Genomic DNA, 15109 nt, shown 5'->3' on the forward strand with positions numbered 1-15109 from the left:
GGACGTGAGAGTGGTGTGTGAGGTCTGTAAGTGGGAGGGGTGGGATTCCTCTCCATGCTCTCATGCTTTAAAAATTATTATATCAATAGCTTCACATTACTTGAACCGAGTGAGGAAAGAAAAAATGCAGAACCGAGAAATTTCCTGTCTGCCTTTTGTAGAGAAACAAACGTATAGCAGTCCTCCACTTTTCACACGGACATTTCTGCTGCTCCCTTCATTTATCAAAATCACCCACCCAGCCGAGGCCCCTTTTTCAGGCTGGCTTAATGTATCACAATGGGGCCAGTAATCTTGGTTCATGCTGCTAGTTGAAGCGGCAGGAGGGAGTCGGCTGCTCCTCAGTAGCCTGCAGTGGACAGACGAGCGCACACACACACACACGCACGCACGCATGCACACACACACGCATGCACACACACACACACGCACACAGACAAGCTGTATATAGACACGCATATAAACACACACACACATGCACAGCACAAAGACACACAGTCACTCATGGCCACTGTCCATGCTATCTGTTCACCATGTGTGAGCTAGTGTGTGTGTGTGTGCGTGTGCGTCTGCGGTGCGTGTCTGTGTGTGTGAGTGAGTATGTGTGCGCAAGAGAGGCCTCGGGAGCTGCTCCTGGGCCGACTGCCCAGTCAGTCGCTGGGCTGCGCTTTGCTTTGCTGTGTTCGGTGTTATGCGGAGCAGAGCAGAGCGGAGCGGCCCAACCGGCCGGCGTGGAGTGGAGCATAGCAGAGCGGAGCGTCACGGCGGGGCCTCTTCTCCCCAGGCCTCCCCCAATGAGCCATGCAGCTCTCCCAGAGCCAGGCACGCTTTTACGGGCCCGCGCCCCGCTCCTGCTCCCCTGTTTATTTATCCACAGGCCCAGAGATGGGCAGACCAGATGGGAACCAGACAACTCAAACAGAAACAATGGCGAATGCAAGCAGGATTTATCACTGGGTTCCCCCCCCATCTCCACCTCCAACAACCCCCCCCCCCAATTTGCACACACAGACACATATACACACACCACAAACTCACACAGCCTTCCACCTCCATCTATCTCGACACACACACACACAGACGCACACTCAGACACACACTCATACACACACCCATGCACACATACATATGGGGTTTGCAGTCAGAAGGACAGCAGTGTTTATCAAAGAGGGCCCTAGGTTGACTCCACACCCCCCACCCCCCTCCCAGCACCACCAGCATGCACACAGTCTCACGTCAGCTACACAGCCATGTTGTAAACCCAGAGTATGTTGTGACTGTTGTTAGGAGAAATGCAGTCAGACACACACACACACACACACACACACACACACACACACACACACACACACACACACACACACACACACACACACACACACACACACACACACACGTGCGCTGATGTCACAATCATACAGCACAACGACAGTGTTGTATGTGTACCATGGCCGCACAAATTGTAGATGACGATATGGCCTAAAGTTGGTCTCATCAGGCATCCCACGTCTCTCCATTTCTACCATATAAAGCAGCGAGTTGAAACCCCTGTGACAGTAAAATGGAGGAGAGCTGCGTGCCAAGTGCGGAATTGGGCTGTAGCTTGTTTGGAAGATGTAAGCTATATTGTTTAGTTGATAGCAAAAGACCCTGGACTGTTCCAGTACATCAACTCTTGTGTTCCAGGATCACAGCTGTTCCCGTTGTTTGTGCATACTGCCCTTTCCGCCGCAATGTGTGTGTTTTTTGGCTTTGTTTAGCATGTGTTTAGCAGTTTATAGTCTCCGAAAATGTAAACTTGCCCGCCCACTGCCTCCTCCGATTCCCAGTGTTTTTGAAGTCTTAATATGAATCGTGCTCTTGCTAGCATGTTATTGCTACATCAGTTTGTCTCTCTACTAGCATAGACATATTGATTTATGTGCTAGTACTTGTCCTTTGTTTCCGTGCTTGTGTTTTCTATTTTGTTTTGACGGTCGAAGTTGCAAAACAGCTGTTTGACAGTGACACTAGCTATTTATTCTTTGTTCCGTTCGAGGTTCTGTCACTTAGTAGATAAAAATATTTTTAGGAATCATACCTGTTAAAATTCGTGTGCTACTACAGTAGTTGCATACCGTATATATATCTTCGATTCGCCTGTGAAACAATCCAAGTTTTAGCACCTCCAACGGTTTTTCAGATGAAGCCCTCCAAACTTAATGGCCTCAGGAATGATACATAATTTATAAGCCGATTAAGACAACTTCAGCTTTAGCTTGAAGAATGACCTTCAAATGGCCTCAGTGTGACCATGTCTATCAGATACTGTACTTAGAAATAGCATATCCTGACTGTATTTGAAAATATTAAGCCCAGGGGTTAGTGCTGTGTAATATGTTAAATTTGTATGGTGGTATCAATACTGCTATCAAACAAAATCTGATTTCATTTCGAGTTGAAACTTTTGTCATTTGTCTATACTACCAAAAGGTAGGTTACGCTAAGTGCAATACATTCCCTTCCACTTGAGCCATTGCAAGCACAGAACAGACTTGCTACCCTTATGCAGAACACCACCGTGCGTTTCTGTATGGCTCTCCACTCACACTGCTGAAGGGAGGGAAGATTGTGAATTGTTTAGCACCATTATTTGTCTTAAATAGAAATATCGTTTAAAAAATTGCGATATCAATATTGACTGAAAGAAATTGTGACGTTAATATTTCTCATAATCGAGCAGCCCAACCAGGTCTTACCAGTGCTACCCCCTCCGAAAAAGCCTTGAAGCAAAGCAATACATAAAACATACAGTATTTAGTATAGATATCATACAGTGTATATATTTGCCTTTAAAAGACGACATGGTGTCCCCTAGGGCCAGTTTTTTTTTAATCCCTCCCAGTAACTGTGTGTGTGTGTGTCTCGTTACATGTATTTATCAGCCCCGTCTCCTCCGGTGGTCCATGATGTTACATCCCCACCCACCAATGACCACACAGGCATGGTGCAGCACTAGGCTACTATCTGCTGTATTGGCCTACATACAGTATTTAGCAGACACTTCTCCACATTGACTAAGAAAAAAGGACACAAAGTTAGTTTGATCAGTAATTTTTTGGTAGCTGTTGAAGCTGACATCAGCATTGCTGCCTTCCCCCCCATGACATTCTCGTCACTACTCACAACACCAAGAGTTTTTATTGCAACAAAGTTAAGTAGAACATTAATTTGCACAATGGTCACTAAGCCATGTTTTGTTAATTATGTTAATCACTTCTTTTGGAGCTTATTCGGCTGCACACTGTTGTACAGCAGAAAAGTACTCACTTGTAAAGACTTGTTATATGTTGTGACGGAATTGTGAAAAACTAATGTTAAAGCATGGTTATCTTCCTACAAGGTTATTGAATTCCCATTTTTGTTTTGCAGACCGATATTTTGGTTGTGAGCTGTGATCTGATCACCGACGTTGCTCTGCACGAGGTGGTCGACCTGTTCCGTGCCCACAACGCCACCCTGGCCATGCTGATGAGCAAAACCAACGAGTTCACAGAAACCGTCCCTGGCCAGAAGGGCAAGAAAAAGACAGGTAAGATAAGATTGTTGTCCTTCACCATCAAAACTGAAAGTTCGCGACGCCAAGCTCCCTTTTCTGTTATTTTAAAGGCCAACTTCTGATAAAACACAGTTTTACTCACTCCTTTTGAAGATCGGACGGTCACCCCAAGTTAAACTCACTTGCAAGGCTCTCATAGCGGTGCATCACCTCGCCTGGATGTGTTTCCCGGTGTTTCCCAATTGACATAAATAATGCAGAGAAACGAGCGAATCACGAAAGCCTTTCTGTGTTTCGTCACGTCGAAAGAAGGCGTTGCCCACAAAGGTTTATGTCGACCCATTTTTCTAAAAACATGTCGAGTAATTTTTTTCTGCTTGTTTTCAATACAAGCAACGTCTGGTGGCCCGAAATCTAGCTTAGCTTAGCTATCAGCTGGTTGCTACTCTCAGGTACACACACAGCACAAAGCCTCATCCATACAGCAAGCCCACTCTGGTTGCTCCTTGCCTGCAGCTCGCCTAGGGGTCGCTGTCGAAAGAGCACAGCCCTGAATGGAGCATGCACGCCTCCGTTGGCGCCCCTATAGTGCAGTACCACCCGGGGAAGTGGCGACTCTGTTTCCCATTACATTCTCTCCAAGAACAGGAGGACTGAGCCAATCAGAGACGCATTTCCACGAGAGCAGGAAGAGTGAGCCAATCAGAGACGCATTTCCACGAGAAACACGGAACACCCTCTCGTTTCTCCACAAGCCACCTTGCTGGCTTGCAAAAACGGCTTGAAACAAAGCAACCAGAACATTTTTTAAAACGGGACCAACGCATAACACATTCAATAACAATGGGGAACACAGCAATATTAATCAAATGACGTTGAGAGGCCATCTTTAATGTGACGTTTCGGGCAGCATACTGGACGGGAGCTTGGTATCGAGGACTTAACTTTCAGTTTTCATGTGATTTTGCTAGTCCTGCACCCAATCTTTTTGAGACATTTTTTGAGACCTTCACCATCAATCCAGTACCACCAACACACAAAGACATCAAAGATATACAAAGATAGACCCCTATGATTGAGGTCCATCTGCAGCTCCCACTGCGTCTGTATTTGCCTCACGCTGGACTCAAAATGGCCTCTGGCATGCGGATTCAAACATTTTGGCCAAATATTTGCATGCACCTAGAAATCCGAGGCCTGTCTGACAAACACAGTGGATAAGCATCCTTCACAATGATGAAAGACAGTGATGAGATGTTTGTGCGTTTTATCAGTGTGGCTTTGTAAATACAGGCCATGGCAGTGCAATCTGAAAATGTGTGTGTGTGTGTGTGTGTGTGTGTGTGTGTGTGTGTGTGTGTGTGTGTGTGTGTGTGTGTGTGTGTGTGTGTGTGTGTGTGTGTGTGTGTGTGTGTGTGTGTGTGTGTGTGTGTGTGTGTGTGTGTGTGTGTGTGTGTGTGTGTGTGTGTGTGTGTGTTAGCATCATTGTATCTGTAACATTTATGTCCATATGTACATGTTATGAATTGCGGACATAAATAAAGTAGTTAAAATGTGTGCTGTGTTTGTAACAGGGGAGCAAAGGGACTTTGTGGGAGTGGACGGGACGGGGAAGAGGCTTCTCTTCATGGCTAACGAGGCAGACCTGGAGGACGGCCTGGTGGTCAGGAAGTCCATCATGCAGAAGTGAGTGCCCACATCTCATACCCACTTGGGGTGTAAATAATAATAGAAATGTATCGATGTATCGGCCGGCAATTTAATCGAATTGCATCGTATCGTGCGAAATTCTTAAGTATCGAAAATAATCGAATCGCTGGCCGCTGTCCGATGCCCTTGCTCCAGAACATAATAGAAGTGGAAAAGTAGTTGGAAAAAATCTAATCTAATCGTATCGTATCGTGGGGAATTCTTAAGGAATCAAACATAATCGAATCCCTGCTTTAAGAAATCCATACCTTATCGTATTGTCATGGAGACTGTGATTTACACCCCTAATACCCACGCAAAATTCCTCACATTACACCTACTGTTACCTGTGACCTTTTTTGTCTTTCCCATCTTTGTCAGAGGCATTTGAAAACAAACAAATATGCCACCATAAAATAGATGTCAATTGACACTCACAAGCTGTTCAGTATAGTAAATAATGCACATACCAATGCATGTGTCAAAACAGACATGAAAACATGCATTTCAAAAATTGCTACTCTTCAAGGAAGACACTCTTAGCTGTCTATGACCAAACTGGCTTTTCACCGCCGTTAATAGCTTACCTGCCAAGCTAATAAGACAGGAGAAACAGGAGAAACGGACAGAGCGACCTCAAGTTGAAGCTGTGTCGGCATCAGTGTTAATTTCGTCAACCACGACGATGACGAAAATATTTCGTCAACGCCCCTTTTTCCCTTGACGATGACGAGACGATGACGCACTAAGAATTGCCTCAAGCAAATCAAAATATGACGAAAATAACAAAATATTTTCGTCAAGGAGACTAAGACGAGACGAAATTTACAAGCCATGGACGAATGGACATTACAAATATATAATTATTTATAATTAATTTGTCATTTGTAATTGTAATATAGGCGTAAGTGTCTTGAACTTCATAGGTGATTGCGCGCTCACGCTGTGTTGCCTCGCTTGTATCTGCTGGCAGCCAATGCATGGCGCGGCTCAGTCAGTAGTTCTGTAGCCTAGTAGTTCAAAGAGTCCATTTAAGTTGAGTTTAGGTCCTAAAACATTCCCAGAGAAAGAGAAAAAATAGCCGACGATGAGGGAAGTGTTCATTTTGAAACATGTTCAACAACCCTCTTATCCATGACGAAGACATGTGTTTCTGCAGTAGGTAATGACAGTCGCGCCAATCCTCCTCTGATACTGTCATTATAAACCTCCTCGAGCTTCCACTATTCTCCTTTTCACTTAGGCTGTCTTAGCCCGGCGTTCGTTGTCTGTTCTTTTTTGTAATGTTTGCTGTATTTGTTGTTTAACCATATGAGTAGGCAGCAAGCAAATCATGAAGGTCGGATTTGTGAATTTATTTAAATCAGTCAAAGACCCAAGGAAGTCGACAGCATTTCCGTGCGTCTTCAGCGTCTTCCTAAGTTCCAAAAACTCTTTCCAGGTCATGCTTATCGAGCCTCGACACCCCCGACAAACAAAACAGCATTAGTGTTTAAATATTTGTATCTGCGTGTCCTTTCTATCGTCCAGTCTGCATACCCCTGCCTAACTATTTTTCCTGGGACTTTTGCAGGGCATACGAAGTGTGCTCGCGCAATCTATTTAAGCCTATTCCACACATGCCGCACGAGTCATTATCGTTCTCTGCTCGCATTGCCAATTGAAAACAAAAACCGCTAACTTGCATAGTCTAACATCAGCAGTATTTTATCTGACTCGTGGTCATCGGGAAGCCACTATCAGGGAGACTTCTTGAACTTCATGCAGACTTGGGATGTCTGGTCTTCCCACTGCCGGCAATCTGCAGACTTTTAGTCCCGTGGTCAGGTGAAGAAGAGCATGTCCGTGATCAAACGGAGAGCACGCGCAGCCTGCACCTGGATGTGTGTGTGTGTGTGTGTGTGATGCTCTTTTGCTCTATGATGTTGAAATGACTGATTTGGGTTTTGGTGGAAAATGACCAAATAACAAGGTGAATATTTGCTGCAATAGGCAATATTAGTAATACTTTGTGAAATAACAATAGCCATTGTAGGTTATTTATTTTACACAATATTGACTAAAATGACTAAAAATTTAAATGTTGACTAAAATTTGAAATGTTGACTAAAATGACTAAAATTTGACTATGACTAAAATTGATTTTCGTCATTTTGACTAAGACTAAGACTAAATCAAAAAAAGCTGACGAAATTAACACTGGTCGGCATACAAGATCCCTCCATTGCAGTCTTAAGCTTTGATGACACCTTTCAGATAAGTAGAACTACAGTCTTCCTGCGCTAGTAAGCTGGGTCTTGATGTTATGAAATTAGGCTATGTTGCGATCACTTCCAGCGTAATTTTTTAGGACTATTATTAGTCATTTGTGTGTGTGGATGTGTGTGTGTCTGTGCACTTTCTCAGATAAACCCCTGACAATTGGCACCGTAGGGCAACCTCCAGAGCTGGTGCTGTGAAGTGAATGTAGGAATGTGTATTTATTAGAAAGCGCTTTTAGTCAACTCCATAGTTGTGATGCTGCACTATATAACTACATGTAGTAGTATTGTATTATATTTATGTACACATATACACATAGTCACACACCCACACATCCTCTAACTCCCTGCTACAGGACGCTATACTTCATATACCAAGTGAAGGCGCTACCCAAGAGTGGCCCTATAGCGCAATTTAGCAGCTTAGTGACTGGAAAGCTGCTGCAAGGCATGATTGAGCGGTGTGAATGTGTCCCCGGTGAGTGTCAAAGCAGACCCTATACATTCCACTTTTCACCATTCACTTCATTTCCCACTAATGGCGGTGAGCTGGAAGCTTTATCAAGCACCCAGCCTTCTTGGCCACACGACTGAAAGTGTGTGTGTGTCTGTCTGTCTGTCTGTCTGTCTGTCTGTCTGTCTGTCTGTCTGTCTGTCTGTCTGTCTGTCTGTCTGTCTGTCTGTCTGTCTGTCTGTCTGTCTGTGTCTGCGTCTGCGTCTGTGTCTGGGTCTCTGTGTGTGTGTGTCTGTGGGTCTGTTTGTGGTGAATGTCTCCCTGCCTGCCTGCGCGTCTGTGCGTGAGTGTAGTGGAGGGCAGTGGTATTATAAGACCTTCAAGAACAATGGTGGCCTTGCACGGTGCTGACCCTGCGTTTGTGTGGGATGGAATAAAAAAACATGACTCTCGCTCCCCATGTCTGTCTGTCATGGGACCTGCCAATTACTCTGGCTATGCTGGGATTTGCTCCTGCTTTGGCTACATCACTTGTGTTCTTTATCTGCTCACCTCTTTTGCCTCAGACCAGACCTTGCTGTGTAGCCTGCGCTCGCAGAGTAGGACCCATCTTTGCTAGAGGAGCAACCTCCTTTGCCCTTCTTATCGCTCCCATCCCTCCTCTTTCTGCCCCCTATCCATGTTCATTTATTTTCCACTACCCACATATACCTCTCTCCTGTCTCAAGTCTGATGCTCCTTGAGTTAGGGCTTTTTTTAAAGGGCTTCTTTGTCTTTATTTTTGCAAGGACAGTGGAGGAGAGAGAGGAAATGAGTGGGGAGAGAGAGTCGGGGAAGGATTGGCAAATTACCTGGGCTTGAATCGAACCCGGGTCGCCGGCAGGCGTAGTAACCCAGTGTTCCCTTTTTCATTTTTTTCCCCATCAATGTTCATTCTATATAGAGCGTATACTTTTTAAAAATATATATATGTTTAGGGGTTTTTATGCCTTTATTTGATAGGACCGCCTGAGATGTGACAGGGAGCGAATGGGACAGAGAGACGGGGTGGGATCGGGAAATGACTCGAACCGGGGTCCCCGTGGGCATATAAGCCCAAATGTGGGGGGCTTAGTGCGCTGCGCCACAGCGCCCCCATAGAGCATATACCTGATGCATATTTGCGCACAACATCTCAGCCATTGCCTCAATGTCCAGGCTGCCATTCCAGATTGTCTCCATCTTGACGGTTGATGTTCTGATGAGCCTGCTTTGTCTCTGGCTGTAGGGAGTCATTAGGCAGGTTGGGTTGGGTTGGGTTGGCCCAGTTCAGAGGTGCTGCCTCTGGGGAGGTGTGTGTGCGTGTGTGCATGGGTGCGTGTGCGCGTGTGCAGGTGCGTGCGCGCGCGCGCGCGCGCGCGTGTGTGTGTGTGTGTGTGTGTGTGTGTGTGTGTGTGTGTGTGTGTGTGTGTGTGTGTGTGTGTGTGTGTGCGTGTGTGCATGGATGTTGGTGTGTGTGTGTGTGTGTGTGTGTTTGTGCGTGCGCGTGTGTGCATGGATGTTGGTGTGTGTGTGTGTGTGTGCGCGCGCGCGCATGTGTGCTCGGTGATGCGATGCAAGGGCCAGAGAGCTGGGCCTGGAGGTCTGGGAGCGGGAAGCGCTGGGGTGTTTGGAGCGGGCTCTGTTAGGAGCTCGTAAATACTTCAGGGAGCCTGAGCCACTGTAAATCCTGCCGAGGGCGAGAGAGTCTACAGCAGCTGCAAGCAAGGGCGCCGCACACTGCAAATACGAGAGCGCCCACACACGCACATGGACACACACACGTACACACACACATGCTCGTACACACACACGCACACACACAGACGCTCATATGTATATACACACCTATATCAACAGACAGACTGTCCTGCCTTGTGCCTCAGCTCAAAAACATGCGCACTGTCCATACTTGCACACAAATGACACGCGTTTCCTCCAAACTGTTTAGTCTCATTAGGTTGTACATGTTCTGCTGTGCGTTTTGCCAAGCCGACACCACCAGCGTAGGAGACCTGTCCCTGGCGACGTTTCCACTCTCTTTCCTTGGGTCTGTGTTTATGCCTGGTCACCAGACCAGACCTAACCTGGCTGCCTATGGCACCTCTGTAGTCTGGTGTGTGTGTGTGTGTGTGTGTGTGTGTGTGTGTGTGTGTGTGTGTGTGTGTGTGTGTGTGTGTGTGTGTGTGTGTGTGTGTGTGTGTGTGTGTGTGTGTGTGTGTGTGTGTGTGTGTGTGTGCACACGTGTGAGAGGTTTGCTGTCTCTCGGCCTCTTAAACCATCCTCCCGACCCCGGCCCTCTTTTCCCGCAGCCCTTGTTTTTCCAAGTTGTCTGGACGTCTGCAGGCGTCTGCCTGTGTATTTGTACAGCACAGACGTTGCGACAGAGCACACGTTCTCGGTCCTCACTGTCGACCGACGAAGCACGGTATTCCCAAATCCACCACCTCCACTGAGCCAGGCATACTGTAGAGTTGGCTGTTTTGCACTGAGTTTGAGAAGTCCATGTTTTTTGTTTCTGTTTGTTTATGTTTGTCATATCACACACATTGAGGATATATTCATAATATCATTGTAGTTGTCAATATATAGTTTTATCATTATAAATTATAGGCATTCTGTGTATTAAATCCCAACATCAGGTAGCAGTATTGTAATCTAGGTTTAGGGTTTTAATTCTGTCACACAAAAATGCAAAATGAGACATAAAATGTTGTCTTTGCATTAGGGGTCGACCGATACAGGTTTTTTAATGGCCGATGCGATACCGATATTTTTTCCATCACCCTTGGCCGATACCCGATTTCCGATACCCGATACGCCGATGCCGATATTGTTAAAAAGTGTTAAAAATGACAAAAATCAGTACTGTATAATTAAAAAAAAAAAAAATCCTATCCCATCACCTTTTCATCACACCATAACATGAATAACAGGAAAATAACTGTCATGTACAAAGCACACTGAGCAACTAGTTTTTCAAGTTTTTCATTATAGCCACCTAAAAAGTATAAGGCACTAAAAATTCAAAGGACTGTGGCTTGACAGTGGTACAATAGCATAGAGCTTGACTGTAAATTTGAAAAATGTTGGGGATGACCCCAAGATTATTATGGGTTTAAATATTTATGCCTATTTTTTCACCTGTATAGGTGTACTTGATTTACTAGGGCCTTTCACAAAATAAATCAAATCAACTAAATAACAAACAAAAGCCCAAAATAACAAACCAAAGAAATGCAAACAAAACACATAGACAAGTAAAACCATGTTCTTATTTTCATATTATAAAATACATTGCAAAGAATCCCACCAGTAAAAACACCCCTGTTCAAAATGGTTTGGTCCGCCAAACGGCGGACACCCCTCTATTTTACACAGATTGGAACATTCACTTGTTGCTGAACGAGGAAGTGGCAGCATGCCGGTGACCTGGTCAGTTAAATGTTACAGAAATGTTTTACACAGTATTTCTAACCAAATAAACTTCTATGAATTGAAATAGCCAGTTTGCAAGTGATGTTTGTTACTCATTGGAGATCGCTAAACAGATGGAAGTTGATAAATGAATGACGCTACGAAATGCGCATTTTGAAACGCGGTGGAAATGTACACTGAAACATGCTGGAAGGCACTCGTTACAACGCTAGGTAAGAGTTATGGCAAATGGGGGTGATAAATGACCGAACAATGAACCAGGGAAATAAAAACAGTAGTTTACCCTCGTTGGAAGAGCTGGTTGGTTGCTCAACGAGATGGCTGCATTATGCAGTCTGCATGCTGGTGAGTTAAATGCTACAGAAATGGTTTACAATATTTTAATTTAGCCAGTTTGCAAGTGGTGTTTGCTACCTATTAGATGTCGCTAAAACAGATTGAAGTTGATAAATGAAATGCGCGGTATGAAATGAAATGCGCGTTTTGAAAGGCGGTGGAAATTAGACACTGAAACATATGCCGGTAGACAGTTACAACGGTAGGTAAAAGATGGCAAATGGTGGTGATTATTGACTGGACAATGAACCAGGGAATTAAAATCAGTACAGAAAATGGATGGAGCTGAAACATTCTCCCTTTAGGCCTATTACATGCACATGCCATGTCATTCAGTGTCCACATTAAAATATTATGCGTCTTGAAGTCTAAAACTTTGTGGCAGCCTGCAAGGCTGTTTACTTTACTCAATGAGAGGGGGAGGGGTGACGCGTGCATTGCGGGTCTGCCAGCAACACAGAGCTGCCCGTCTGTAGTCAAAATCTCGGGGTGGGCGTATCGGCCAAAACCGCCTGCATATCGGCCGATACCGATACACTTAACAAACGCAAATATCGGCCCGATATATCGGCCGGCCGATATATCGGTCGACCCTTAGTTTGCATACATTTTCTTTGTGCATGCCACTTGAACCAGCACAAGCAAATACGTCCCACCAATAAATTCCTGGTTAATGCAAATGTGGGCCTGAAATAATGTTCCATTTTCCGTACTGTGTTTGGGTACGAAGGCCGTTCCATTTCTAACCGCGGCAAACTGTACCCAGAGTGTACTTTTTCACACTCAACAGCTACCATATTGTGTGCAAAAACTGTCCTCGATGTCTGACGAAGAAACAATGTCGCACAGAGCAAGCACTTCGACTGTGACCACTGTGAGACCTACAATGTCGGCTACAGATGGAAGGTTTGACGTTAACAGTGTAGCATTAGTGGTGTTTTGTACTGAAAGCCGTGTGCAAAATACATTGATTTTAAATCTAGTCACTTCTGTTTTCGCCTTGCCTGTTAACCTACTGCAACTGTGATGATATGCGTCAACCGTCATTTCCGTGAAGAGTAACAGACAGAACGTGATTTGGACCTACTCTTTACCCTAGAATTTTGCCTATTCTCTGAGGGCGGAGAGTGCACTCAACCTCAGTACACAGTGCACTGTGCGGACTTTGGAACACGCCAATGGCACTCAGAGAGTGCAGTCCTCTGGAAAGGTAGCTCATACTGACTCCCTTCTGCCTTCTAATTCTAAGGGCAAATAAAAAACCTTAAAGTAGATTCTGTCTGGCAATATCTTGTTGCCAATTAAGGATCCAGATCAGTCCTAACATCGAATCAGTATTCAGTCCTCCAACTTCTTGCACACCGTGAAAGTGTCATCATAGTTTTTGTTTAATTCTGCTAATTGAGAAATAAACCGAGCAATCAAACTAGGATACACCAGAAAAATTGTAACCTTGTTGGTGGAAGCCACCGCACAGAAACAGATATTTGACCCATATTTGACCACTTGTGAAAATGAATGAGTTTGGATCTACAGTATTTATTCAGTGCTTATTTGTTCTGTGCCATTTGTTGCGAATGAATCTCCCAAAACGGTAATAATTTCATGGGCCTCTTTTGGGTGTGTCCTCCCTGCCTTGCCAGGCCCCGGTCGGGGGGTGTGCCAGGGGGGTCATATGACTGCGTCTCCCAGCATGCCTCTCGTTTCCACCTGGGGGGCTGGGGAACAGGCCGCACATGTGATGCTAATTGACCTCTGAATTGATTTTACAGTTCTGAACCGTTCCTACCGATTCTGCTCACCTACGCTCATGCTCCGCTTTCCACCTCAAATTGGTGACAGGTGAAGAGGCTTCCCTTTCAGTTTTCTCTGACTGAGAGCTGCACTGTGTGTGTGCGTGTGTGCGTGCGTGCGTGCGTGCGTGCGTGCGTGCGTGCGTGCGTGTGTGCGCGTGTGCGTGTGTGTGCGTGTGTGTGTGTGTGTGTGTGCGTGTGCATGTGTGTGTGTGTGTGCGTGTGTGTGTGGCTGCGTGTGTTTTACACCCTCATGGTGAAAATGCAGTAAAGGTTTTACAGATGGCTGAATCCAAAGCTCCAGGATGCTAACGCTGCTGTTCTGGGCCACCAAGCTGCAGACTTCTTTACACTGTAACGCTGCAGCATACACTCAATCTGGCAAAGCCCTGCTTTATCCTAGCTCCCTCTTTCAACTTTGCTTCGTCTAAAATGGATGTGATGTGTGAAAGCCCACCTGGGAAACTCCCATTGTCATTGTGACACAGCACTACACAGCACCCAAGTGTTCACTGCACACAACGAAATTGCATTTTATGCCTCCCCCGTGCAAGGGGGCAGCCCCAAGGGAGCAGTGCGACGGGACGGTACTATGCTCAGGGTACCTCAGTCATGGAGGAGGATGGGGAAGAGCACCGGTTAATTAAAACCCCCACCAAACTGGCAGGTCGAACCGGCAACCTTTGGGCTACAAGTCTTATGCCCTAGCGGCTTAGCCATGACTGCCCAGGTGTGATCCAAGCCTGTCTCATGGCTATTTATATGTCCACCGAAAACACCATTCTTTGACCTGACAAGTGTGCACGCACGCACGCACGCACGCACGCACACACACACACACACACACACACACACACACACACACACACACACACACACACACACACACACACACACACACACACACACAACCGCTCCCGCTCGAAGCAGGTGGGTGCAGTTTCTGCACTCCTCTTCTACTCTCTGAGGTGCCGTTATGTACTGAGAGGAGCGGGCCGTGAGTAAGTGCCAAGAACAAAGGAGCTGGGGTGTGGCGCAGGCAGGGCTCGAGTTTTAGGGGTATGGGGGGGATGCCATCCCCCCTACAATGAAAATGGTATGAAATCATCCCCCTCAATGAAAATGGTCAACAATCATCCCATTTCTAGAACAGGCATCCCTTCTTCACATATTGTGTTAAAATTGCACTTTTAACTACTACATTTTCAAAAATCCATCTCTGACCATCCCCCCTGCTTTCATTTTACAACTCGAGCACTGGGCGCAGGCCCACAGCTTGGCCTGTCTGGCGACCATTGAGTCAATTTGCCCTGCTGCTGTTGCTGCTGCTGCTGCTGCTGTTGACTTGGCCGCTGCTGTCTCTGTCCCCCTCAGAAGAGAAGAAAAGAGAGTTCCTGGAGTGCATGACCTCACTGTACTAGAATGCCAAGATGTAGAGGTGTGTGTGTGTGCTTGCGTGTGTGCGTGCGTACATACGTGCGTGCCTGCGAGTGTGCCTGCGTGCGTGTGTGACAGAGAGAGATGGAGAGAGAGAGACAGGGTATGTATGTGTGTGTGTGTGTGTGTCTGACTTTTTAGTTGT

At 45.9% G+C, this 15109-nt stretch overlaps 1 protein-coding gene across 2 annotated transcripts in view; it reads left to right on the forward strand.

The window, feature by feature from the left end:
• Nucleotides 1-15109, forward strand: part of eif2b3 (eukaryotic translation initiation factor 2B, subunit 3 gamma) — a 45561-nt gene that overhangs the window by 12295 nt on the left and 18157 nt on the right. For both annotated transcript variants that reach the window (XM_063218930.1, XM_063218931.1), the window contains exons 4-5: nt 3412-3571; nt 5113-5224. In XM_063218930.1, coding sequence (XP_063075000.1) covers nt 3412-3571; nt 5113-5224 — 272 coding nt within the window. The remainder of the gene's footprint in view (nt 1-3411; nt 3572-5112; nt 5225-15109) is intronic.

Source organism: Engraulis encrasicolus, chromosome 16, assembly GCF_034702125.1.
Source record: "Engraulis encrasicolus isolate BLACKSEA-1 chromosome 16, IST_EnEncr_1.0, whole genome shotgun sequence".
Taxonomy (NCBI): domain Eukaryota; kingdom Metazoa; phylum Chordata; class Actinopteri; order Clupeiformes; family Engraulidae; genus Engraulis; species Engraulis encrasicolus.